This window comes from Platalea leucorodia (assembly GCF_965183815.1).
Source record: "Platalea leucorodia genome assembly, chromosome: 5".
Taxonomy (NCBI): Eukaryota; Metazoa; Chordata; class Aves; order Pelecaniformes; family Threskiornithidae; genus Platalea; species Platalea leucorodia.
In genome coordinates, this window is record NC_138827.1 from 18,657,518 (window position 1) to 18,684,026 (window position 26,509).

At 50.3% G+C, this 26,509-nt stretch overlaps 1 protein-coding gene across 1 annotated transcript; it reads right to left on the reverse strand.

The window, feature by feature from the left end:
• Positions 1-4,110: 4,110 nt before the first annotated feature.
• On the reverse strand, positions 4,111-16,627 carry SCNN1B (sodium channel epithelial 1 subunit beta; the record flags this gene model as incomplete). Its single annotated transcript, XM_082314491.1, has 12 exons — positions 4,111-4,476; positions 4,951-5,026; positions 5,924-5,985; positions 6,286-6,343; positions 6,532-6,607; positions 7,331-7,448; positions 10,661-10,768; positions 11,227-11,390; positions 11,873-11,976; positions 12,860-13,053; positions 14,314-14,734; positions 16,317-16,627. 12 exons carry the CDS (start codon positions 16,625-16,627, stop codon positions 4,111-4,113), a joined length of 2,058 nt encoding a protein of 685 aa, XP_082170617.1.
• Between the last annotated feature and the right edge of the window lie 9,882 nt (positions 16,628-26,509).

A 26,509-nucleotide genomic window follows, 5' to 3' on the forward strand; every position in this document is an offset into this window, starting at 1 on the left:
AGCTCTGTGCCCAGTCCCATGCAATGCTCAGCTGAGTCTTCCAGCGGCTGCACTGCTGCTGCAGCAAGAAAACAAAACCCTTTGCGCATATCACTTATCTGCAATCAGTCCATTGGGGGGAGAGAGCCAAGATGGTAAAGAGCTGAAGTCGAGTACCTGGGACACTTTCCACTTTTATTGGTTGTCAGACGCCCTCTATAAACCAGCGGTAACTGGAATAGCAAACTGTCCGTGTCCTGCCAAAGAACATGCTGTTCCGATCTACCCTTGGTGTGAGACGGGTGAATCTCACTGTTTGTGCCTCTCCCACCCTGCTGCCATGTCACTAGTGGGTGAGGATTTTTGAGGTGGTTCTTTGCCTGCTGCTATTGCGTTTCGCAGGGCAGATGGCCCCGGGCAGGCACCCAGCTGGGGCTGAAGGTGTGAGAAGGTGTGAGGAGCTGGTAGGTGCAGCCTGCTCTGCCAGCTCCACAGCCCGAGACCTGCTGCCGCCTTTTTTATGCGTTACAGCTCTGTGGCAGCAGATGCTGGAGCCCACCCCAGGATGGCAGCAGCTGAGGAGCTGCGTTTAAAAGTGCCTTGGAGAGGGCTGGCCTGGGAAAACAGCTCTGCCTTCCCCCTCTGTCTGCAGCCCGTCTCTGCGGCGAGCTCCTGACGGATACTGCTATTTCATCAGCACAGGAGCAGGCTCGGGGCGGTGGTTTTGCCCTACGGAAAAGCATCTGATGTCTCTGCACTATCTTTATGTTTGAACAACTATTTGGATTCCCACATGACCAGACTTATTGGTAGCGATGTTGACAGTGTTGTCTGTTGGGGAGGGCATGGGAATAGGCATGCAGGTTTTTGTTCTCAGCTTTCCTAGGGTTTTAAGCAAATTGCTCTGTTGTGTCTTTTGCAAGGAGCAGTGTTTTTTCACTGTTGCAAAACCATTTGGAGGTCTTTTTGTGAAGTATTGGCTTGTGTGCGTACACCGAACACTGAATTGGGAGGGTGTCAGGTGCTGGTTTCTGACTTGGCCGCGATGTGGGATGAAGCACTGTCACTTGACAGGGACTCTCCTTTTTGGTGAAGGAGGCTGTACTGTGGGTTTACGGGGCTCAGGGATGGAAGCATCCCTTTAGGGAGAAGGGAAGTGAAGAGTCAGGCAGGAAAATTCTAGGACAATTTGTAAGAGCTGGATTCCTCTGTCTTTTCAAGCGTCCTAACTGCCTTTCGTCTGCCCTGTCACTGCTCCGGTTGGTTTTATGTGCTTGCTGAGCTCATGCTGTACCCAGGGTTAGATGGGTTCCTTAAGGAGCAGCCGTGTTGGTGGGCTGTTGGTCGTTTGCCCTTGCAAGCGAGAAGCAGCTTATGGATAAGGGTCTGGGGGCAGCATGTGGACTTGTTAAGGCAGTGATCCCTGAATCTGGATTTTTATTCCTCATATATTTCATTTTAGGTATTCTCTGGCTGCAGATGACTGTAAATTACCCCTATTTTTCCACTCCTTATCCCAATTAAGATCAGAGGCTGGTATGGTTGCTCACCAGCCCAGGAAGGCCGGTGGCAAGGGATGAGTTCTGTGCGCGGAGTCCTCACTTAACTGTTCCAGTTCATAAGGAATCTGGTGCTGAAGGATGAAAGTGTCATCTCCTTCTCCCAGTGTAACGTAGCTAGCAAGTCTGTTGTTTGCTTCATATATAGAAGGTAATCATATGTTGTTTCTGAGGCAAAACTACTTCTGGAGGAATCATTCCAGATGCTAAAAATCCTGTAAAACACTAGTTGGTGGAATGAGTAGGAAGTTCTGGAAATGAAACTGCTCTGCCAAGTGGCATAGCGTCAGCTTCTAAATAACCTCCTTATCTCCTGATTTTCAAGCAGTGGCAACTAAAACAAACACAGCCTCCAGCTCAGGAGGTCCATAAACCGTGGGCTGCCAGGAGGGTGAACCAGAGGAAGGGCTGTTCTGCACATGTCCCGGGTGCAGGTTTTTCCCTGTGCATTGGTTTCTGGGCACTGTCAGAATCAAAAGTCTCAGCCAGGTGGCTTGCTGAAGCACTGATCAAGAAGTAATGGTGAAACCTTTGCATGGTTTCTAAATCAGCTCTAATGCCTGTCTCTGTAGAGTTGTTAACTTACTCATTTTTGAGCGTCCGCACATGTTGAGCGAGAGGTGGTGGGACTCCAGTCTCTGAGCTGAAAGCCAGGAGGATGTGAAGGAGCACACCACGGGTACGCACCAAACTCTCCCGATCCTCACCTCTTTCTTAACAGCAGAACACACAAACAGGCTGAGAATGTGATTTCCAGAGCTGAATGCCTCCCACGTACAGAAAACTGCCTACCTGTGGCAGCTGCTTCTGCCGCTGCTTGATATCACAACTGGTGTGTTTGCTTGTAGCTCTGGCTCCTGGGGTGGTTTCATTATTTAAGAATCTGAATTTAATTTAAAGAAAGTGGTTAAGCTTCTTGTTCTTATGATCACGAAGTGAAAATGGAAAATGTCTGCAAAAATTCAGATACCAGAAGTAATAGAAAATCTAAACTTTATTTTAAGTTGCCATTACTTTTTGAAGCTATTAATAAAATTTTAAAAATTCGTGAATCGAGTCTTATAAAATGAAGACTGCAGATGTTCAAGAGCATTATTATCTTGTAACTGCAACTGCAGCAGCGTTAGAGCAGCTATACGCCGGTAATGAAGGGTTTGACTTTTGCAGTGAATTCTGAACACAGAAGTTCCCCCGTGCAGGGCAGCATCAGCTGTGCCGGCGGCATCTCATCTGGCAGATTGTCCCTCGGTTCCTCGGTCCTGCTTGTGGTCCTTGTCAGCAACCAGACCCACCGCTTCCACCACCGCCAAGGGGAGATGGAGAGACCCTCGGCACGCTCTGCTGCGGCAGCTCTGCACCAGAGCCCCATGCGCTCCGGGAGCTTCAAGTGGAGAAGGAGCGTGGACCCCCCTCGCCGCCGCGGCTGCCCGCACCACCCCGCACTCGCGCCGCGCCGGGCACCGTGCCCAGAACATCGTGTTCCCGGTCGCATGATTTAACCACTCGGTCGTGTTTCCTCTTGAAGTTTTGCAAAAGTACTTCAGTAAGGCAGGTCCTGGTGGGTTGTGATGGGCTCCTGGGAAAGTCATGGGCTGACACCAGCCGGGGGCTGGGTGAGCTCGCTGCCCTGCTGAGCCCGGCCCTGCAGGGACCACCAAACCCCCCGGCCACCCTCACGTCGGGGTGAGCACAGCACCTCCCCTTCTTGCAAGCCGTGGCCATCAGCCTCTTGCCAGCACTGAGCTGCACCCGCTGCCAACAGGAAACTTAAAGGCAACTTATTAATTTATTTATTGCCATGAGTGGTACTGTTAAACGGCCTGGCACTTCCTCCCCACACCTGAATCTTTATGGAGGCTGGAGTATTTATCTCTAACACACATTAACAGCCATGCCCACCTGCAGTGCGAGCATTAACAAACCCTCAGCAGCAAACACAGAGCACCCGCGGGCTCCAGAAACAAAGGGACAGTTTTCTTTCGCTCTGTTTCCGTTGTAGTTGTTTAGGGGTGGAAACAGTGTGACCTCAGAACTCAAAAGTAGCTTGGGTCCCAACCCAACCAAGGGTCCGACCCACGGTGCAGCACAGCTGCAGCACCCACTGTGCCACGTCTCAGCATCCAGTGGGCCGTGGCCATGCACCCACCGTCAGGACATCCCGGCCTCTCCCCAGCACCGCCTGCCTCGCTGCTGCCGGCTGGTGCTGCCGCAGCCCTGCCTCGGCCACAGCCCTCCACAGCTGCCCGTGCCCTGCTGTGCTCGCTAGGAAGTGCCTCCCACCCATGTCTTAAAAAGAAATGGTGATTTATGATTATATAGCGATCCTGATGCATACAAGCTCTACATACTAAAGCCAGAGCCTGATGCCAACTCCATGAGATTTATTACAGGGTTTATTAGACAGAGTGTCTTCACAGTGAATGCTTTACGTTGGGGAGGGGAGGACAGCCAGGGCTTTTTAGTTCCTTCCTAATTTTGATAGAGAGTAGAAGATTGCTCAGCAAGTGGCAGATGGAGCATGGCGATAGCAGTCTGCCGTCGGCGGCCGTTGAGAGGTAATGAGGCGCGCTGCTCACTCGGTTTCTGTGTCGCTGTCGGGACTGAGGACATCAAGGGGCTGGACGCGCAGCGAGTCGTAGTTGGGCGGGGGGGTGCCGGGCTCGGGGGGCAGCGCCTCGTCCCTGGGCAGGGCACCCCCATCCTCGTGCTGGAAGCCCAGGTTGGTGTGAGCCTCCACCAGCTCCGACACCGTCGGGGGTGCATCTGGGTACCGTGCCTGCACTCGCCTCTGCTTCAGGCCTTTGCACCAGCTGATCATGTTAATAACAGTGATCCACAGCGAGTCGATGATGATTTCCCCGAACTCGATGAGGCACAGTACCGAGCCCCCCATCCAGAACCCGAACTGGCCTCCCAGGCTCGACAGCAGCCAAACGATCTGCAGGGAGGAGAGCAAAGTGAGCCGAGGAGGCGAACCCCTGTCTCTGATCAGCCCCTGCCCATCACCCTGTGTGCTGGTGCCGAGCTGGGTGATGCTCCTGTCCCCAGAGCCAGCCTGCAGAGTCCCTTGCCTCGCGGGTGCTGCCCTGCAGGGGCTGCGCTCCCTGGTGCTGCTTCTCAGTGACCTGCCCCACACTGGTGACGGGGACGGGAGGTGGATGGGAAGAATGAACTGGGGGCTGTGAACTGGCTGGCGGAGGTGGCTTCGTCCGCTTCATTGCCACGGACGTGTGAAGCAGCATTACTGAGGGACTCGGCAGACTCCTGCTGAGGAGCATCTCTGGCCAGGGCTGATCAGCCCCCAGGAGCTGAGCCCTGCCCGTGCGTCCGGGGTGACTTGTTTTGGCGTCTGCTCACCAGGCACTTGCAGCACGTTGCGGCACCAGGCAGAAGGGCAGGGGTGGGCACTCACCGTCGTGGCGGCAGACTCCGAGATGGTGCGGTAGTTGTACTCCTGGAAGTAAATGTTCAGCTTGATGATCCCATTTCTGTAAGGGACAAATGGCAGCTTAGCGCAGAGCCGGGCTGTGGGCGTCCCGCGCTTCCGCTCCAATGCCTGCCCGTGGGAAGGGCTGTGCACAGCCCAGCCGGGGCTGCTCACGAGTGTCCACTGAAACTTCTGCCGGGCATGTGGAAGAAGTTAAAAAGTGCCACTGGCTGCGAAGGGAAGAGATACTGTTCTGAGGTTCCTGCTGAAGAAGCACTTGTGCACCTGGAAGCTTTTTCGGGGCTGTTTGCTTTGCTTTTTTCAACTGCCCTGGTTAGTCTAGAGGGGCCATCACCTCTCCTTGGCACTCTGCACCTCATGTTCCTGTGTGCACACAGAGCGGCTGCGTCACGACCGACTGCATTACAGGGGGCTTAATTGTGTATGGATCAGCCAATATCTGTGAAACGATTTCCTGATTCTCTAGTTTTTTTCCTTGGAGGAAAAAACCTCTTCTTTTCCCACTAATTCGGGGCTTAGGTTTTGAAAGGGTAACTCGACAGTTCCCCTAATTTTGGTGCAGCCCCCCTACTGCTGCTGCTCTTGGCAGATTCAGAGACATAAGTATGAAGGGACGAACGTTACAATCCAGGAGCTGGACGCTGGCAGTTCACAGCTTCAGAGCTTCCAGACTCCTATATGGAACAGATTAGGAGTGCTGCGGGTAACGCTGATTTTAACTCGCGTTTGTCTGACCCAGTGTGTCACTATGGAGAGCAGAGGATATGCATGAAGTGCGTTTCAGATTTGCTTTATGTATCTTCCAGGCAAACATGCACCAAATCTTGTCCTCTCTTTGCATTAGCACACGTGTGATCTGGCCCATCGCCAAGGTTCACGTTAATCTAATGTTAACAGGCTCAATAGAGAAGATAAAGTGGTTGTTCCTTTCACTTACCTGTCCAGAGTCACATTTGTTGACATATCCCTTTCATAAGACAGAATATGGAAAATCCAGTCCTAGGAAAACAAAATTCATTCAGAACTGAGCAGAAGCATCCTCTCCGGGTGCCTGCTGGGGCAGGAACCCAAGGGAGTTGCAGGACTCGGTGCAGGACCCCTGAGGAGGAGGAGCCGCTGTGGGGGTGTCCCTCCTCCTGTCACATGCCCTGGCACCTAGTGTTTGTTTGCACGCTGAAAATGTGTAATTTAGCAAAGAGGCACTTGCTACCTGGACATTAGCTCTGAAAATACTGTGATTCCTGTGGCTAAGAACAGGTAATTATTAATGAATGTTTCAAAACAAGAAATTGGTGTTACCTCTGATGCTTCGGACGGCCAGTCTGCCATGGAGATGGTCATCTTATACTGCGTGTCGCTAGGGAGAGAAAGGAGAACATTGGTACAGAAGTTTCCCCTCCTCTGAAGTCACTGGAACTTCAGTTCTCGTGCAGAAAAGCAGCCCCGCATGATTTGCTGCCATTTTAGAAAGGTTAGAATTGATGGGAGATGAAATGCAGGATCCCCTCCACCTTCACAGCTGCCAGAAATGGCTTATCTACTTACTTGCACGTTTCCTTACAAGAGTCAATACAAATCTGTCTGTGTCTTATACTTGATCTCAGTGATGAATAGCAATATGCTGTTTGGTGAAAACAAAAAATCAAAGCACCTGTTTAGATAAGGACCCTGCTTACTGGATTATATCAATTTCGTTTAATAAAATAAATATTTAGGTATGAGCCTGCTGTACAGGTTTGCTGTCACCCTCTAACCTTCCTTGCCTTGAGAAGCTCAGGCAAAGTGGTCAAACAATTTAATAATAACCTAAAAAGAATTTTTTTCTGCAGACAGTCTCTATAGAGTCAGCTTGCCCGATGTCAGTGGTTTTGGCAGAGCCCTGGCCAGCTGCAGGAGTAGGAGGGCAGCTGCCTCCCGGGCAGCCCCTGCCGAGCCGTGCTGCCCGTCTCTGCCCGCCCGTGGAGGAGCAGCAGACCCCCTTGCCTCTGCACATCCTTGCGGGAGCCCATGGCCCCTGCTTGGGCCAGCTTGTCTCCAAACTCTTCAGGCGCAGAGACCTGGAGCATTACCCCTTTTTCTCCCTTTGGTACCCAGAGGCTCCCATTACCTCCCTGGGATAGCCCTGCCCTGGGGCAGCGCGGAAGCTGAGGACTCTCAGCCCATGGCCAGGACCATGATTTTGCCCCTTCTCCCCGGCACTGACCCAAACAGCCACAAGGAGACTTTACATAGGCAAAAGCCATTCACCTGTTGCATTTACAAATAAAGCTCGTGTCCGCTCCCGCCCCTCCTGCGTGCCAGGACCCTGGGGAAGCTGTGCAATTAGTTTTGTTCATGTTCTTACCCCAACCTGGGTTATCTTCATTATTGCAATAATTCACCCCTTCAGGTAAAGGAAACATATAGTGACCACATCCACAGATTTCAATCATGTGATTTTGGAAACAAGAGCGCAGGCAAGCCTGAAAAAAGGAAAAGGGAGCTGCTTAGACGTGGGCTGAACCCCCCTGCTCACCTCTGTGCTGCTGGAGTCTATGCTGGCTATCAGAATTACTCGGCTCTGAGGTATTTTCTCTCTTTTGCACTGAACAGCTGATTTTGTGGCTGCACACAGAGAAGGCTGAAGCCACAGAGGGAGCGGGTGCTGCCAGAGCCCTTCCCTGCGCAATGGCTTGATCCCATCCTCCAGCGTGCACCGAGCATTGCCAGGCACCATGGCCAGCTCTGGAAGCCCGGCAAACGTGACACCGGTTTTACAATGGTGAGACGAGGTGGGTGGATATGCTGCCATGTGTAGAGTTGCACTGCAGTTACGGTTTTGTTTATGATGCATTTTTACTACTGCTGCTGGAAATTTTAAGGCACATCCTAGCTGTGAGCTGCCCGTGGGTAAGTAAGTCACCTCGCAGGAGCAGAAGGGAACTCAGTGCCTGCTCCCAGTTGCACAAGAAACTGCTCATTTCTTAACTATTTTAGGGCTTCATGGAAGTAATATGAAGTTTCCAAACAGGAATAAAAATGTTCTGTTACGCTCACAGACACTGCTGTTGTCTCCAGGCTTTATATGACATACTGACAAAGGGCTGGTTTCCACTTTAAAGCCGGGACTCTAAAAATACTTCAACATAAAGAGCAGGTTTTAGAAATCTGAATTATCTTATCTGTGCATCTGCTTCTCTCCTTGAAAGGATTGCAGCCGCAGCTTCGGCAGCGTGCGAGCCAGGCTGCAGCGCTGCCATTAGCTCAGTGAGGCATGAAGTTAATCATCCGAGATTGGAGTGGGATTCTGGATGAAACAGTGCACAAAGCAATAACAAAGTCTATGAAAAGATAATTAAATTTAACAGCTCCAGCCAGGTAGAACAGCTAGAGAATTTCTGTGTGATACACAATGCTTACAGAGTTCACTGCAACCAGGGAGTGATGGAAAAGCCTGACTTTGCTGAGAGGTCTCTGAAGTGACGTGAATTATGTGGACATAGAACCCCAGTCAGCATTTAGCAACTTTTAAGTAATAATGCAATCATTTCAAGTATTTGCTTAAACGTTATACAAGCATCTTAAAAAGTAGGGTAAAGTGGCCCAATTGTTATAATTATATAACGGCAGAAATACAAAAAAGCCCTGCTAGACCAAAGCCCTCCCACCTGTCTGGGGTGTATTCCTCAGGCTTTTGTAAATAACCCCCCAAATTGTTTAGATGTTTTCCTTATTGCCAGATCTCACCCCCCAGAAATGGTTCTCCCTTATGTTATAGCCTGTTACAAATTAACCAGTGCTTAATGTTTACACTATACTTTTCTACAGATTCAAGGTTTACAAACACTCAACTTTCTCATCCCAATTTTAAAGTGAAGAAAAGGCAAAGGTCTGTCTTCATTTCCTTACAAAACAAGCAGACATTTTCAGGATGAAAAATGACTTAATTTCCTCAAAGAGAAAAGGATTAAAAAAGAGTAGGAGTGTTCAGGAGAGGAATCCCTCCTGTGTATTCCTCTCCTGTCAGGGATAAATATTACTTGTGCACACAAAATATGAGCTGCTTTGCACATTAGAGCAATGCCATGGCTAAAACCCGGAGCACAATAGTTCTCCGGATAGCTTTTATCCTCCCAGAGTACCCCAAGCAGCAGGAGCCAGCCTATCTCATGAAAAGTGTCACATTAATGTCTCAGCAAAAGCTTCCCAGAGCCACAGTGACCGTTCGTGCTGCAGGACGGCAGCTGCGGTTGCTGCAGACGGAGCAGCTTTGCTGTCCTGGTTACAGCGGAGCACACAGCTACAGTGATTGCTCCATAACCCCTTGAGTTTGGAGAAGTTAGCCTGTTGGACATGGGTAATGCCTAGAGTCTACCCCTTGCTGGTTGATCTACCTATAATTAAAAGATTTCAGCCAAGCATGGAAATTGTAGGGAAAAAAAAGGTATTCTCACAGCTGAAAAAGAAATTGATTGCCTTAATGACATGGCATGAGCGGTTATTCTTTTTAAAGGAGAAAAACTGCTCTGCAGCCTCCTGCGGCTGAGGTGGGCAGCCGGCAGAGGAGCGCTGGGCTAACGCTGTGCCTGCAGCTGTCCGGGAGCATGTCGGGTCCCCGGGGAGGACGGGGAGCTCTGTGCTCCCAGCTGGGCACTCTGGAAGAAGTATTTTCCCAGTGTTTCCTATATTATTAAGGAACTAGCATTAGCCAAAGCTATTGGGAGTTTCACCCCTTTTCAGATGCTCTCCCCTGCACCCAAGGAGGAGGCTGTCTTCTGGCTCTGTCACCCTGGGGCTCCAGTGGTCCCCAGCACCTCCCAGTGAAACCAGAGCAGGGAGGGAGCGAGGCCAGGCAGGACAGGGGCGTGAGGTCTCCTTGGCTGGTGCTGCAGTTCTGCCCTCCGAGCCGAGGCATAACCAACCGGTGCCTGATGGCAACCGGGGCTGCTTGGGGAGCCAACAGAGGGTAAAACTAAAGAACCAGCAGTTTTTAAGGGACCAAGGGGCCCCCCAGGTGCACCCTGCTCTTGCTTTGTCTGGTTTTCAGGATGAGTGGGAACCCTCTGCTTTGGGGAGCCAAGCTCTGAGGCGACAGGGCACAAGGAAAGGAGCAGCATTAAACTGCACTCATATGTGGAGGTAAAAATTTTTGGTTTTTTGTCTGCAAATTAGGACTTCGCTGGTAGGTCACACATGGCAGGGACCCATGTAACAACAGAGATCCTGGGGCGTTTGCTGTGTTTCGGCTTTTGAGAAAATGACAGAAATGACCATTTTTATCCCTCTCAAAATGAAACAAACATCATACCTGGCTAAGGGAACAATAACTGCTGATGCCCTTTCCTGGCCGTACGAGCTGTTCTGGTGTGAGAATGAAAACTGAAGATGCCTCTAAACTGTGTTGCCTGCCAGGGCAATGTTCCTTATCTTTGGATGCAAGTTTTAATACCTGCATCGTTAGCTCTTGCTCCTGCAATACACAGTTATTTCCACTGGATCCACCGGGGTCATTTCCGACCCTGGAGCTACTGCGTGTTCAGACTTGAGTGCTGTTTATTACCAGAAAAGAAGGTTGGGTTATGCTTTCTACTTTAGCACTGCTGATGCTCCAGTAATCCTGCATGCTGGTCAAAGATTTTAACTGCTTTGACAATTCTTCCTAAACAGCCCTGTTTGATTTAAAAATGTGTTTTACCTGTATGGAATAGGAAGTATTATATTGGCTATAGAGATTTTTTACTGGGACATCAGACCCGTTCATGGTGCAGTCACTGTAGGGATAGCCCATCCGTTCCAGTTCATCCTGAAAGAAAACCAAACCAGCAAACTTCAGTAGTCATTGCTCCTCCACTGGTCCCTGGTGCCCGTTTTCTAGAGATTCTGTAATTCCGGTATTCCCTGCTGGCTTTGAAAAAAAATCAAAGAATCATAGGCGGCAGAGCTGAAGGAGATGCAGCCCATTCCTCAGGGCGGATCAAGGCAGATGAGGGTTTTCAAGAGCAGCATCTTTTAGCAAGGCACCTTCTGACATGCTAAAGGAAGAGGGAACAATGACCTGAGCTCAGTATTTTGGCTTCCATAAAGCACTTTGCCAGGACAGTTACATAAAAGTCTCCATAAACTGTTCCAGCCCACAGCTAGCGTATACCTTGACTCTTTTGGTTTGAGCCAGTTCAGCCAAGACTTAAAACAAACTTGGTTGCAGTCCCATCAGATAACATTATTCTCAGACAATCTGCTCTAGAGGAATGCCACACATACCACTAACACACCGATGGAGGTTTCCGTCCCGGCCATTGCATAGATGCCCTGATCCTTAAGGAAGGGGAAGCTCTTCTGTTGATGCAGCATGAGCCTGGCCCCGGCAGCGGATGACAGGTAGGGGATATAGTCTTGCTGGCTGATGTCCAGAATTAACTTCAGCCCTGGGACACCGGACAAAACACTCAGAAAAGGAATTGTATCGAAATGTGAGTCTTTAGGAAAAAAAAAAAACAAACCAGAGTGTATTTTCTTTTCACTGTGCACAAAAATCTCCGTCCTTGGGGGAAGAGACAGGGTCTGGCTGTCATGTCAGCCTTGTACGTGCATAAATAGACATGATGGTGAATGCACAGTATGGAAATATCTGAGTGAATATTCAGACATTGCCTCAGATATTTTGACTATCCAGATGTTACACTTCTGTGAAGCAACATCTGTAGTCACATTACTTGTTTCTATGTGGCACGTTTCCCTTTTGGGGGCTTATCCCCTCCTGGAAAACCATTACTCCCTGCTGTAGGGCTCCAGAGACACAGAAATGGCAAATCTGTTATATCTGACAGAAATGGCCACTGAGAGACAGAATAACTCCCAGCACTTCTGCTCCTTTAGCTCCTTCCTTCTTAGCAGAGCTCTCTCTTACCAAACTCGGCTCCAGGGTTGGAAGAATTCAAAGCCTCTTCGTCCATGCCCCAGTTAAAGATGTAGCAGTTACCGTGGTCTGGGTGATAGATTTGGGTGAAATTCCTGGAAGAATCATAGGCATAAAACTGTGACTCTTGGGGAGGACTAAAGGGTTACAAAATAATGCATCTGGTGGGACCGGTGCTTGTGGTTAGGTCTGGGATTCACTTTAAATTGCTTCGTTTGTTGAATGCTTGTATAGAAATTTCAGCTGATATAATTTCAATCAATCTGCTGTTGAAAAAAAAACAAAGCAAGGTACTGGTGTGTACGGAGACACAGCCACTGGGGATAACACTTTGTCGGAATGTAAAGGAATCATCTGTCATACAGATGAGAAAAATAATTGCTTGATCTGAGCGATGTTAACAGGTTTTGGCTGGTGTTATATCTCATTCTTTGATAATAATTCTCTGTTGCCCTCTTTGCAGAAGGGGCGTTGAAGAAGGGACAAGACTCCTTGCAGCCTGGGGTGCTGCTGTGCACTCATGTTTCTCAAAACTGGATATATAACCTTGGCATTCACAAGAAGCAACGATGGCTAAAATGCATTTCTCAGAGCCTTGTGTAAAAAGGGGGGGGGGGCTGTAACTGGGGGCTGCGCTGCTGTGCCAGGGTACGCTGGCTCAGCACCTGGGTTGGCAGCTGGTTATCACAAAATACCCTGGGAAGGTCCCATTGATGCTGTTAGTCTCAAGATGTCATGAGCAAAACGGCCCATCCAAAACTAAAACTCAAGCCAGCACTATCCCAAAATAACCAGTTTCATCCACGATCACATCCAGAAACCCTCTGGGAAATGTTGTTAGCGTTAAGGACCAGCAGAAATCTCTTTATTAACTGATATATACCTTAAAAAGAGAAAGGAAAAAGGCTGTCATGCCTTTAGCATGCTGTACTGTTCCTGACGTGACAGAAAAGGGCAGGGAGCTTGGTATGCACCTACTTGTAGTTGCAGGGTTCAGCCCCATAGAGACAGGCCAGGATCATGTCTTCGGCCTGGTAGCCCATCCTGATTCTCTCTTGCAGCGGGACTTTGGAGAGGATGCTCGTGGACTGCAGGATGTACCACTCGGTCACCGCCTGTGCCGCGCTGGTGAAGTTCCTGTAGGTGCAGTTGTTGGAGCCCTGATGGCTGCACTGGGGACACAGAGCAGGCAGGTCTGAGCCCATCCCACTGGAGGGACGGCAGGAGGGATGTACGGCACGCACCCCCTCCCTGCGCGCTCGGCTTGATGCCAGCCCTGCCTGCTGCTCCCAGGGGAATGAAGGAGGAATGAAGGAGGTATGGCCAGACGGAGCTGCGGAGCCGGCTGTCTCATCTGCATGTGTTTACAGATGGGTCCCTCCCCAGGGAGATTGCCCAGCTGGGCAGATTCTCCATTAGTCCCAGTGTTACCTCCACAAGCTTACAGAAAACATCACTTTTTGGCCAATTCTTTAAGGCTGGAGTTGCCCCAGCTTCCAAGGTCTGGTCAGGCAGGGTCCTTGAAACCTCCGTGGGAGCAGAGGGTGGGGGGTCACGAGACCACCATGTGCCTCTGCACTGAGAACCGCAGCAGGAGAGGGGCAGGGGCAGCAGCCGCAGCCTCTCCCCAGCATTTTGGGTGCCGGACCCAAGGAAGAGGTGAAGGCAGCAGGGAGCCTGCATAGAGCACCTCTGCCCTGGCTCTGCCCTGGGCTCAGCCCACAGCAGGGCTGCGCTGGGTGACCCCAGAGGACATACAGCATTGTCCTCTCTGCTGCAGGCAGACTTCATGACCAATGCTGTGCACAGCTCAGCTATTGCCCGTTGCCGCCCAGTGTTTCCAGCATCCCTCTCGCCAGAGGCTGACGGACCTGCTGGCAGGATCCGCTCCGTACCTCTGATGCAGTGCTAGGCTGCTACGCGCTGTCAGTCCCTTTTTCCGTGAGGAACCTGCTGATCTTACTGATGTTATGCAGCTACTTACGTTCACCATGGACTAACTTAACATGGCTCCTTACTGGGTTTCCTTTCATTTAAGGAAGTGTATTTAGGGTATGATCCTGCTGCAGGCCCCATGTGCAGAAATCTGGCAGCTTCAGCTGGATGTCTGGCTGTGTAACCTGCAGGGGATCAGACCCCCCTCTGAAATTTTAAAAACATCTTAAAATACCTCTGTGCTGCCTTCCTCAAAAAACCAAGCAAACAGCACTGGAGCCTTGAAATAACACGCCGTAACTTGCAAACTGTACCGAGGATGCCACCAGCATGGGCAGCCCCTGGCCCCGGTGCAGCCAGACCAGAGCCCCGAGGCAGAGCAGCTGCGGACAGCTGATGGGGAAGAGATGCTGATCTCCATGCTGCATCCCTGCCGAGGTACTCAGCACTGCCCGTCCCTCGCCCCTCCTGGCTGCCTCCCATGGGACCCCTCTCACCAGCTTCACCGCCAGCTTGTACTTCTTTTCTTCTGATGTCGTGTTGGCTGGAGCAGGTAGAGAAGCCGTTTGGTTGCCTGCAGTGGTTTGGTTGCCTGCAGTAGTTTGGTTGCCCTCAGTGGTTTGGTTGCCCTCAGCGGTTTGGTTGCCCGCAGCTGTTTGGTTGCCCTCAGCGGTTTGGTTGTCCCCAGCAGTCTGGTTGCCCCCAGCAGTCTGGTTGCTCTCAAAGATGTCCAGGATGATGGGGTTGTCTTTGTCATGCTCATCGATGAGGACCAGGGGTATCTGGTGCCAGAGCTGCAGGTCGAGTGGTGGGGAGGCATTCTCGCTGCTGTTCCCTGATGTGGGCTGCAGGATCCTCTCCAGCGCTGCTTCGATGAGCCTGTCCAGTTCTTTCAGCAGATGCTTCACCTCTGAGTATCTGCAGGACAAAGGGCAGTTACCAGGCTGTGTGAAGGCGGTGGGGATGTGCAGCAGCTTGTCTGCTGCTCTGCTGGCTTGGACCTTCCTGGGGACCTCGGATTGCTGCCTAAAGATTTGCTGGAAAGCGACAGGAGCCTCCGTGCAGAGCACGGCCAGCTTGGACACGGGCATCCCAGCAGCCTGCCATCGGGCAGAATACCAGAGGGAGGATAAAGAGGGAGTGCTGTGGTGGTGAACAGTGTTCTCTCAGTGCAGAACTGAATTGGTTGTATGTATTTCAGTAATTCACTATAGTTTACACAAAACATCTCTAGCAATCACAGATGAAAAAACACCAAAGTAATTCCTGTGTGTTGGTCGAGGACAACTTGCTTTGGGCTACACTATTGCACGGATATAAATTTGAAGCAACTCTAACAAAAATCAGTTACTCCTTTGAAATTACAATCGAGTTATATCACTGCAGCTCCCAGCTGATACTACTGTTTAACCAGCTCTTAATGGCCAGAGTGTAAGCGATAAGAGGTACGTTCATGGCAAGGAAGGAGAAACAAAGGAATTGTGGGGAAAGATCAAGAGACTGATTTTGGTTGTGACAAGTGAGTTGAACTTCGAGTTTTCCCTGAGCCAGGGAAAGTTTACAGGGAGGCAGTAACCGTCATTAGATTAACTGATACAGTGAGGAAAACCAGGCAAACTCACAGGCACACGAACCCTCCTCTGGAACTGAGCTGTTGGTCGACAGCTGCCTGAACATGAGCCAGCAGTGTGCTCAGGTGGCCAAGAGGGCCAATGGCATCCTGGCTTGTATCAGGAATGGTGTGGCCAGCAGGACCAGGGAGGTGATAGTGCCCCTGTACTCGGCACTGGTGAGGCTGCACCTCGAGTGCTGTGTTCAGTTTTGGGCCCCTCACTACAAGAAGGACATCGAGGTGCTGGAGCGTGTCCAGAGAAGGGCAACGAAGTTGGTGAAGGGTCTAGAGCACAAGTCTTATGAGGAGCGGCTGAGGGAGCTGGGGTTGTTTAGTTTGGAGAAGAGGAGGCTGAGGGGAGACCTTATCGCTCTCTACAACTGCCTGAAAGGAGGTTGTAGCAAGGTGGGAGTCGATCTCTTCTCCCAAGTAACAAGAGATAGGACGAGAGGGAACGGCCGCAAGCTGCACCAGGGGAAGTTTAGGTTGGATATTAGGAAAAACTTCTTCACCAAAAGGGTAGTCAGGCATTGGAACAGGCTGCCCAGGGAAGTGGTTGAGTCTCCATCCCTGGTGGTATTTAAAAGAAGGGTAGACGTGGTACTGAAGGACACAGTTTAGTGGTGGACTTGGCAGTGCTAGGTTAATGGTTGGACTCAATGGTCTTAAGGGTCTTTTCCAACCTTAACGATTCTATGATTCTATGTTTGCCTTTATGTCGTCCTCCTTTATTTGGTTTTTAGTGCCACTTGGTGAGCCAGAGGATCATTTCCATTGATGCTCCTAACATGATATCTGAGACAGGAACGGACCCACAGTACTTTACGCTAGCCATATAACTGGGTGTGTTAAAGCACGACTGGGTAAATTAGGTGAAGAAAAACTTACTTGAAAGGGTTGGCATTGCAGACCGTGACTGCTGGGAACTTCATGGTCTTAAATCCAATAGAGAGAGATGACGTGACGTTATAGGAGAGGTAGGTGTTAATGAGGATACCCCACTGCCAGAAGACCAGAGACGCAAAGAGGAGTGTTAGGAAGAACCAGATTAATTTCTTCTTCGGCCCCTCTTTGATGATGCGCTTTGGGCCGTGGGTGTTGGTGTTGTCGCAGTACCAGACCAGCAGCTCCTTGTAGGTGTAGCCAGGGCCCTTCTGCAGGCGGTGCAGCGCCCGAATGAAGTACTTCTTCAGGTTCATGCTGCTGTCTGCAAGTGGGAGAAAAGACATCAAAACAGCTGTGTTGAGAGGCAAGGTTTGTATTACGCCAAGTGTACTTGTGTTGTCAGCAAAGCAGAACTGGAGTAGTTATGTGATATCACGACCGTGGGTTTATAACCCAGGAGAAATTCAGAGCAGATGTTCTGCAGGGTCACACCATGGCAGTGAAATGGCATGGAGCCCCTCACCTCCTGAGAGGGTACAAGGGGGAGGTTTGTGCTTTGCAGTTCCAAAAGTGGTGAATGTTTTTGTCATGTCCCTTCTAGCCCCACGAGAGTTAAGTGCCTTGGACCTGCTGGACATGGCTGTGCCTGCGGTGACTTACAGAGCACTGGCCCCCAGGCTGTGCAGATGTTGCAGTAAATAAAGACAACTTTTTAGGAAGTCGGTATTTTGTGTGCAAACTGGTATGTCTCCAACATCGTCTGAAACCTTTGCCAACACTAGATGGACCAAGCACTACACACATGAGCTGGTTTCAGGTAGAATTCAGGCTGACAGTGTTTAGTATTCAAGCTAATACAGGGCTTAAGGCAATTTTTCTTAAAAGCAAAAAGTATTGCAGTGCACCAAGCTATCGGAGCGGGCGGGAGAAGAGGACCTGGAACCAGCAGCATGTTTCCCAGGACCAGGAATGCTGTTCAGTGCTGCTGCCCGCCAGAGGAAGCACAACAGATTGTTTTTTTCCACCAAATTCCTTTGTCTTTCAGATACTATCGGTATGCTTCCACTGCTCATGTGAGGGATGCTGCATATTTTACATTCATATTGTGAGTAAATAGAACATTTTGTGCTGCTATTTTAAGGTGAGAATTTGTGTTACTAAATCTTAATATCCCGAGGCAGGATTTCAGAACAAACCCGAGTCAGCTGCTTAGAACATTTTTCACATTTAAACTGTAGCAGAACAGAATTAAAGATTAATGCTGCGTATAACTCAGCATCCTAGAAGAAAGAGTGCTGAAATAATACAGCAATATTTCAATAATGAGCAGTACTCAGGAATGCAGAAACTAGATTAACACAGAGTTACTTGTAGATAGACTACCAAAGGTACAAAAGGAAGCTGAAGGTGCACACAGGCCTCTTGGGGAGCGGAAGCAACTGTGTCCTTGTTACTTTTCAAAAAAAAAAACCCACCCTACTACTGATTCATTGATTTATTGGCCAGATCTGCAAAATCTCCTGAGTAGTATATACAGAGTTTGATAAAAGTATAAACCCAATAGATTTTATGATGTCTCACTCCATGATGCAAAGAGAGATGATGATTTTCATTGCACACCCTATTATATGTGATGTTAGACGTAGCCTAACACCATGAGGTCTTGATGGGAGAGTGCTTTGGAAAGAAGAAACTCCAGCTGCTTTCTCCAAGATTTGAGGGCAGGCTCTACTCTCATGTGAAAGTGTTTTGTTCTCCAAGAAACACGTGTCCTGGGACTTGGACCTCCCGGACCTCCCAGACCCCCAACCCACCAGCCCATCATTGGCTCATCCTCCGTGAACTCGTGCGACAGAGGTTCCCACCCACAGCTGCCCGTGGAAGGGTTTATTCACAGAAGGAGCTTACATTGCATCAGATGCTTGCTGGCTTTTGGGCAGGACTATAATGAAAACAGGAGCAACGACCTTAGCCTCTGCTTAATTACCTGCGGCTGAAGGGAAGACGTGAAACACATGCAGCCATTCTGCCCGAGTCTGCTGCTGCCGGGTGTGAACACAAACCCATCTCAAGGCACAGCCTCAAGATTGGTCTCTGCTTTATAAAACGGTATTGTCAAAATACATTTAAATCCAGAGAGACTAGCAAGGCAAACTAGTAAATATTTTCCGCCTTTTAAGAAATCCAGTAAAAGATTTAGATTAGATTAAAATTTAAAACACACCTACACTGCACTGGGCAAAATCCAGCCCGGCTGGACCTGACTGGCCACATGCCCTGCAGCCTCTGTTTGCTCTGCTGCTTACAGACCACGCCGGCCAGACACAGAGCATGGGCTCCTGCTGAGAGCCTGAGACCTGCCACGGAGGGATCCCAGGTTGTCGTACACATCTTTGTGGGTTGCTCATCAACCTGACATTGCTGGAAGAAGTTATTATTTCTTTTTATATTGTTTTCTGAGGCTGAATTTTAGGGATTTTTTTTCCTGATGGCAATGTTGAGACACATACTTATGGTTTCAGGAGCACACACAGAATAAAAGCTCTACTTTCATATCTGAGTAAAGTTAAAGATACTGAATGGCTAATTTTGATGCTGCTTTATCATTGTTCATGGTTTTGCAGGAGTCATTGATACGCTTATTCTCCACCCTGAATTTATTTCCATTTAAGCACCTAACTTGAGAGTGCTCTTGCAAAGTCACGGTATGCTTGCTAGCGATAGCAATGGGAAGATGCTGCACTAGGAAAGGAAGACCAGCTCCGAATCAGTTTTAAGCAAAGATTAGAGTGCTTCCAGCTCACTTTATCTCTTCAGCTCACCAACTGTAAAGACACTGTGCTGAAGGGCAGCATTTTCACATTTTTAAGTTAGATTCAGGCCACGCTGTGGAAAATAAGATTAAACTAGTTTTTAGATATGTTTTTTAAACTGATTCAGAATGTTTTTTCCCCGATGTCAAAGCTATGGAACCTGTTCTTTGCAAGCACTGCTCTGTTCCACGTCCCCGCGGGCACCTGCCAGCAGGAGCACAGGCATGGCGACGGGGACAGGGACGAGGATGGGGTCGTCTGGAAGAGCTGCCTCATGCAGGATGCCTGCAGCATCCCTGCCCCACCAGGAAAACACACGGATCCCAAAATTAAAAAACCAAGTTAACAAAGGTGTGCTGGCAATGCAGCCAAGCAGACAGTCACAGGTTTTGCAGGAGACATCTTAACATGGCAGCAGAGCGAAAGACCCAGGTTTACTCTTCCTTTAGGCATAAGCTGTGCTTTGAAATAGAAGGTCGTTTGATAAAAGAAACAACATTAAGCAAAAGCTGTGCTTGACCATACTTTGATGACATTTTTTCAATCTTTTTTTCATTTTAATAGTTTTCTTCTTACCTTTATTTCCAGAATGTTTCCAAATAGACTGCTTGTTTCTTTCTCGCTGCTGAAAGCCACTCTGTGAGGTGCCTTGCCTGATCAGTAGCCACAGCCCTGTTACTGGGGGGCTCCTTTCCCTGAGCACAGAGGTTCAGTGTCCGGACGCCATAGCTGTTCGGAGGGGGTTTGGTACCGGTTTTGGTGCCAGCCTGGAGCTGGTCCTGCTCTCCCCCATCAGCAGGCTGTACCTGGAGCAGATGGGTGACAAATGAGGGATGACAAGAACCACCCTCCATCCGCACACAGATAACCATCACCCCTTCCCAAAACCCCCTCTGGAGAAACGGAGCGGAGGCTGTGGCAGGACAGGAGCCAAGGATATCAGGGCTGGGGGCTTAGAAGGTGTTTCCCCCTTCATGGACACACAGCCTGGCTCCTGCTGGTGTGTGGCATACAGGGTAGTCTCACGGTTACAAAAATCTGTCCCTGCTGCCGCCCTCAAATACCCGTTATTCTCACAGCATGCAAAACTCGAGGGCCTGGACATTTCGCAGCTCCCAGCTGCTGTTCACTGGTTTTATTTCTTGTTTGGCTGCTCCGCTTCTAAGGCCTTGGTCAAGGAAGGGGAGCACACACTCGTTAAGCTCCCCTACTCCTTTTCCTCCTTTGCATTTTTTTATTGTCACACCGCTCCGTTTGCAGGACCGGTCTGTAATGTGCGGATAAGTACTGGCTTCATCTGCTTTGCAGGTGAGCTGTAGCAGTGCGTTACTGCAGCTTTACAGCCCCGAGGGTCCCCGCAGCGCCTGCAGCTCACACCGTGCTCTGCAAGCACCGACCTCGCCAGCCCATGCTGGACCCTTTCCGGGGAGCCACTGCTGCTTCCCTCGCCACCTCCCCACTGCCGCGCTTTCCTCTGGGCTGCCCCTTGTCAGCACGCTGGTGTCATCTAAAACGACTTTCAGGAGCGGATCCTAGGGCCACAAGACCCCTGCGGTGCACAGGGTGCCACAGGCCCTTCTCCTGGCAGTACCTGCATCCCCGTGATGACTGAAGCCATCCTAAAAGCAGCCTGTGCCTGGTTCTAATGTGGTTTGCTTTGTGCAGCGAACGAGGTGTCCTCGCCTTGCCCCAGCAGCCGCAAGTCCAGCCCTGCATCACCCCAGCATCATCCCAGGTGAAACTCCTCCACCTTATGGGTGAGATCAGACTCCCACATTACGAAATGATTGTGTTGACTGTGTTGAATCTCCTCTGGAGTTTTCCTAGGGCAATTGCCACTTAAAGGAAATAAAGACATATGCAAAACTCAGCACACTCTTGGAGGCTCCAGGGTGGTACCTTGGCTGCAAAATCAGTCCAACACTGCTGGGCCCGATACTGCAATTATTCAGTACTTTCTCTACTGGGACACACAACAGTCATTCCTCTTTGACCACCTGCTGCTCATCTGCCATCTTCTCCAGAGCCGGATGAAAAGACCTTGTTTTCCTAGAGACATTTATGCTATCTAGTGGTATTTTTGCAAATTAGAGGAATTTTTTTATTACATCACAAGTGTATAGGTTGGCAGTTGAAAAAGAAAAGTGGAGCAGTAATGTGTCAGCGAGCAATGAAAGCCCTTCCTGAGCCCAGGGCCACAGCGTGCCTGGCAGATGCTTTGCCTTGCTGTTGTGTGTGATGAGAGAGTGGCTGCCGCATGCAGCCGCCGGCTCAGACGCCCACGGCCGCCCCGATCCGCGCAGGCGCCTCCGGGTCTCTAATCCCGATGGGCACGCATGCAGCACTTGAAGAGTATTTACAGTCTGGAAGTTTAGATAGCATTTGCCTGACTCTCTGTACCGTATGTTAGACACTCCATCCCTTCTTCCCCTGCCTGCCTAATCCTGTGTTTCCTGTGATGTCCCTGTCTCGTAGGACAATGACAAGCCTTACACCTCACGTGCCAGTAAGGTCACATTGCTGAGAGTTAATTCTGCTGCTTGTGCAATGAACTACTTGAATCCTGGAACGTAAGAGGAGCAAAACCCCCCAGCAGCTCCCTCCCCACCTGCAGATCTCTTATTCTGCAATAAGGCCGGTGTCCCGGAGGGGGAGCATCCTCTGCCCTCACCCAGGAGGCAGCAGCCTGGGGTGGATGGCACATTTCCCACAACAAAGGAAATGGACAGTGAAATATTCAGAAAGCTGCGGTTTGCTTCCATACCTTTTACCAGGGAGATTAAAGAAAACCCTGCGTAAACAAAATAAGAACGACTACACCTGACTGCACGCTGCGCACATCCAGAATACCTGACTGGCACAAAAACCCGCAGTGTTGTTGCAAGAGCATGCAAAGATCAGATGACTTCACGTCTGTATCAGTGCAGAAAGTCACTGTGACAGAGTTAACGTTTTTCATTCCACCCCCCCCCCCCCAAAATGTCAACAAAGGACTCCCCTTATTTTTCCCCTCCTGTAAACAATATTATGCCTTAAAACCGCATACTCCACTGCAAGAAGCAGGGGAAAAACCTTAGCAACGTTGAGATGCTGACATTTTATCAAACCCACGCAGGTCCTGCCCCACCGCCCCGGGCCCTTGGGCTCCGAGACGCCGCCGGAGGGATGCCCGCGGGCGTTCGCCCGCGGGCATCCCTCCGGCGGCGTCTCGGAGCCCAAGGGCCCGGCCAGCCCCGACCCCGCTCCCCATCCCCGGGCCCCCCCCCGGCCACCCCCGGTCCCCCCGTACCTGCCGCCCGGCCGGCTCCGGCAGCGCTCGCCGCTGAGAGCGGGACCGGCCCCGCCGCCTCCCCCGCCCCAGTCCCGCCCCATCCCGCCCCTTGTCATTTCCCGACGGTGCATCTAAACCCTCCCTCCCTTCGGCTGGAGTCGCTCCCAGTTTAGTCGTGGCTCGTCCAGGCTTCGTTGAAATCTTGCTTTAATTTTCTCGCAGCGCTATTTCGTTTTCTCCTAACACCCCCCCAGGAATTGCAGCCGCTTCTGCTGCTCCTACCCCAGTCCTACAAAAACCACCAGCCACGGGCAGTGCGGGGTCAGCGGCACAAATCTCCCCGTGACACTGCCCACTCCCGCTTCGCAAGATGCTGAGGAAGTTGTGCCTCCATCCTGCTGCTAAGAGATGAGCGCCTGTCCTTGTGTTTTACCCAAAAGGGGAAAAAGTCCTATTAGAATGACAGGCATGGGCGAAGAAGCGTTAGGGTCATAGCTGAGATGCGGGCAGTCGCTTGGAAGGTGCAGGGAGAGTTTCACAGCAGGGACAGGTCTTGTGGCTGCTGCCCTGACCCCTGCGCTCCAGCAATTTATGGTGTGTTTTCTCGGTCTGGTTTGAAATGTCCCAGGCGCCAGGACATCACCTCGCTGCTTTGGCTTCCCTTGTGCCAACCACCCCCCATGACAGGCCTCTGACAGAGATTAAATAACTGCAGGTGAACTGCCCTAGTATTTTGAAACAATTTATAATCCTTTTTTTAAACGATGTTATAATCTTTTTTTTTTAAAGAAGTATAAGATCTTCTAATTTATTTTTTTACTAAAAAAAGTCTCCAGAGCAGCTGTGTTTACTATCAAGACTGCTGCTGGGCATGCTTTTCTCGCAGTGTTTTGTACACCACACCTCTTTCAAGTGCGGGCTACAGAGGATGTTGATGCTTAAATAGAAGGGGCAGAACTCTGCTTGGGTGGCACTGGCAGGCTGAGTCTGAAAGGTCACCATCTCTTGCTGGGAGAAATGAGCTCTGCTTCCATAAAATGAGAACGAAATTAAAAGACTAAGCAGCTCTTCTATTTGCTTCTGAGGGTGGAACGCGAGTGGCTCGGATGGGGCTGGGTGCCCTCATGAACAGACTCGTAGTCCAGTTGTCTGTGATTTTCACGGTGGCTAGCATGCCCTTTTGCATTTTATGACTTACTCTCAGTCTTACGTGTCTTGCACACTGATTCCTGTTGATCACATAATCATGCCTCACGGGGGCTGGAGAGACGCATGCCCCCCGTTTATTTTCTGTATTTTCCTACAGCGCACAACACTATTTCTTTGAGCCCAACACTACTGTACAAACACAGTTTAGAGGTAAAACCCTGAGCATCTTGAGCGACTACGGGAGATGTTAACTCCTCACAACAGAACAGTAAACGTGTATAAACCTCCTTGGAACTATAAATCACTGCAGAGCAGCAAAGCATTGTAAAAGGTAACGATTGCCTCTTGCTAGGAAAAGTAATCACAGGTTCTTGTTCAATCAGGACTTGGTCAGACTTTCCCAAATGTCCCCGTGTTTCGTTGTTTGGGAACAAAAGGGATTTTTATTTTTAAATTGCACAAGTGTACCTCCTACCATTATGTCAGAAGTGGAATGCGGGATTGTGTTTAAACAGTATTTCCAAGTGAAGCTAGAACGAACAGGTTTGATGGTGAGTACCAGGACTTACCCAGTTTCTAACCTCTGTCCTGTCAAAATAATTGCCCTTCTATTGCTACTTATTTCCTCGGAGAACAATGTCTGTTACCAGCACTGGCAGCTCTAATGCCGAAAATAAAGCAGGCTGCATTTGTTCAGTGGTTTGAAACATCAGCTGTGAAGCCCGTGAAGCCAAATGACCTTGAATTTGGCTTGACTTTGCGTTGTCTCTCTCACTTGCTTCATGAGAAAGTTTATTTCATAAGCAAAACCCTCCTGCTAAAAATACAGCTGAAAACACTGTGGAAAGCTCTTCTGCATCCCAGGCATTGTGTTCCGAGTCGGGGTGTTGCGCTGGCATGATGCACTACTGACAGCAGCTAAATACAGCTGAGAAACTGGATACACGGGGCAAATCAGCCCAGAAAATGGCATAATCAGTCTTATCTGTAGTGTTTTGAAAACATCAACTGGTCCTAAATTTATCTGGTAAAATGAAAATATTTTAATGGTGACTGGAGTGGATACAAAGAAGCCTGAAAAGGTGTCTGGGCTGGTTTTTAGGCCTGTATGTAAAGTTGAAGAAGAGCAGAGGTGCTTGTGGTGGAGCCCAATGCAGAGACCCAAGGACAACTCTTCAGGAAGGAAATCACCCCAAAATTACAACCCTGTGGCTAGGACTTAGTTCAGGTCACCAGAAAAACCATATGACTCATTCATATCTGGGTCTATGTAAATTTGCATTGCTTTTGGCCAAATTATGCCCTTCGGCACGGTGGGGGCTGAGGTCCCGGTGGGGAGTCCCAGCCTGGCACAGCTGCAGCGGTGGCTGTCAGACCCGAGGTCACTCCTCGGTGCTAGGGATTTCATGAGGATTTGAAAAGGCTCTTTGGGCTCCAGAAATGGGAGAAGTGCCGTGGCTTTGCTGCCCTGCGTTACCTGCCTGGCCTCTGCCGGAGTGCCCTCCCGGGCAGCCCCTCTCCCAGCCCGGGTGCCAGGATGGCGTGGCCAGCGCCCTGCCCACAGCCGACGATAGGCACCGCCAGCGCACACGCACCCGCTAATTAGATTGCCATTTAGCAGGACCTGCGAGATGTACGTGCTAAATATTAGTCACGTCTGTGGCCTGGCTTCCAGTCGGACGGCTCTGGGGTTTGCAGGCAGCCCTGCTGTAAAGGAGGAGCGTGCCGGTCCCCATCACCATCGCTCAGCCCGTGTTGGTGGTCGGCGCCGCAGCCCCGGCAGCAGGGAGGCTGCTTCTGCTCTGCTCTGCCGGGGGAAGCAGGGCATCATCTGTTCCCATGCAGGGTGCAAACAGGCTCATTCAGCACTTTTTAATTGCTCGGTTTATCGGGTGCACTTTCAGAGACGCGCTGTCACTAAACAAAATAGAGTAATTTAGTTGTGACCAGTAAAATCACAGTCAAATGATAGCAAGCATCTCACCAGCCAACCTACACCGGTAACCGCTGCGTATAAAACCTTTTTAACTGACCTCTGTTTGCGTTACAAAGATCAGGCAGTAAAACTGAGACTGGTTTTGTTTTACAAGCAGCAGAAGAGGGGAGGGAAGCGGCCCCCCTGGGTCCAGCTCCCGCACGCCTGGCACAGCGCGGTCAGCTGGCGGCTGGCAGGAGAGGGGCTTGCGCTGCCGGGCGTGGGTACCACTGCTCTGTGCAATTCTGTGAGCCAAGCTGTTGGCTCCAGAACAGGTGGGATGGGGCAAAACCCAGCTCAGGTAGGGCTCCTTTCAGCCTGAGTGTTAATGACATTGATCATTGAATCTCGGCTTGCCCCACCAAGGCTGCGCTCCTCCGTGTGGGCGAAACCGAGCAGGCTCTCGGCGCAGGACCGCGGCAGGCTGCGTGCTCAGGCAGCGGTTTGTCAACAGCGGGGTTTCCCCAGACTTGCTCCGTAACTAATTGGTGTGACAGGGAATTAGTTGCACTCATTTGCCTTTTCTGCCGTAGAAGTTTACTGGAAAAAATAACCAGCCTGTCATGACTCCAGTGTCTAAAGATGCGGTAGCTGCGGGCGGCCTCAGGCCCTGGGGATGCCACGCTGTCCTGGCGCAGGCCAGGGAGCACCAGTGTGGTGCCGGCCAGGCGGGAGCACCGTAAAGATCCTGTGGGCTGGTGCTTTAAGGTCCTCTCCCATGTTCTGGGGGAAACGTGAAATATTTTGTGACTGATGACTTTTTTATAACAAGAGCGAGGGATGATTACTCTTTGTGATTATCTAGGGGAACAGGTTGTACCTTTCAGGATTCATTATGTAAACTTGAGTGAGAAGGTCTTAAAGCACAAGCGAGGAAGGTACTGCTGCAAGAGGCGTTGTGAAAACAGTGTGATTCACCGTGGCTCTGGCCAGTATCCACATTCAAGCCACGCTTCATGGTGATCGCATCTCCACTGAGACTGTGGCA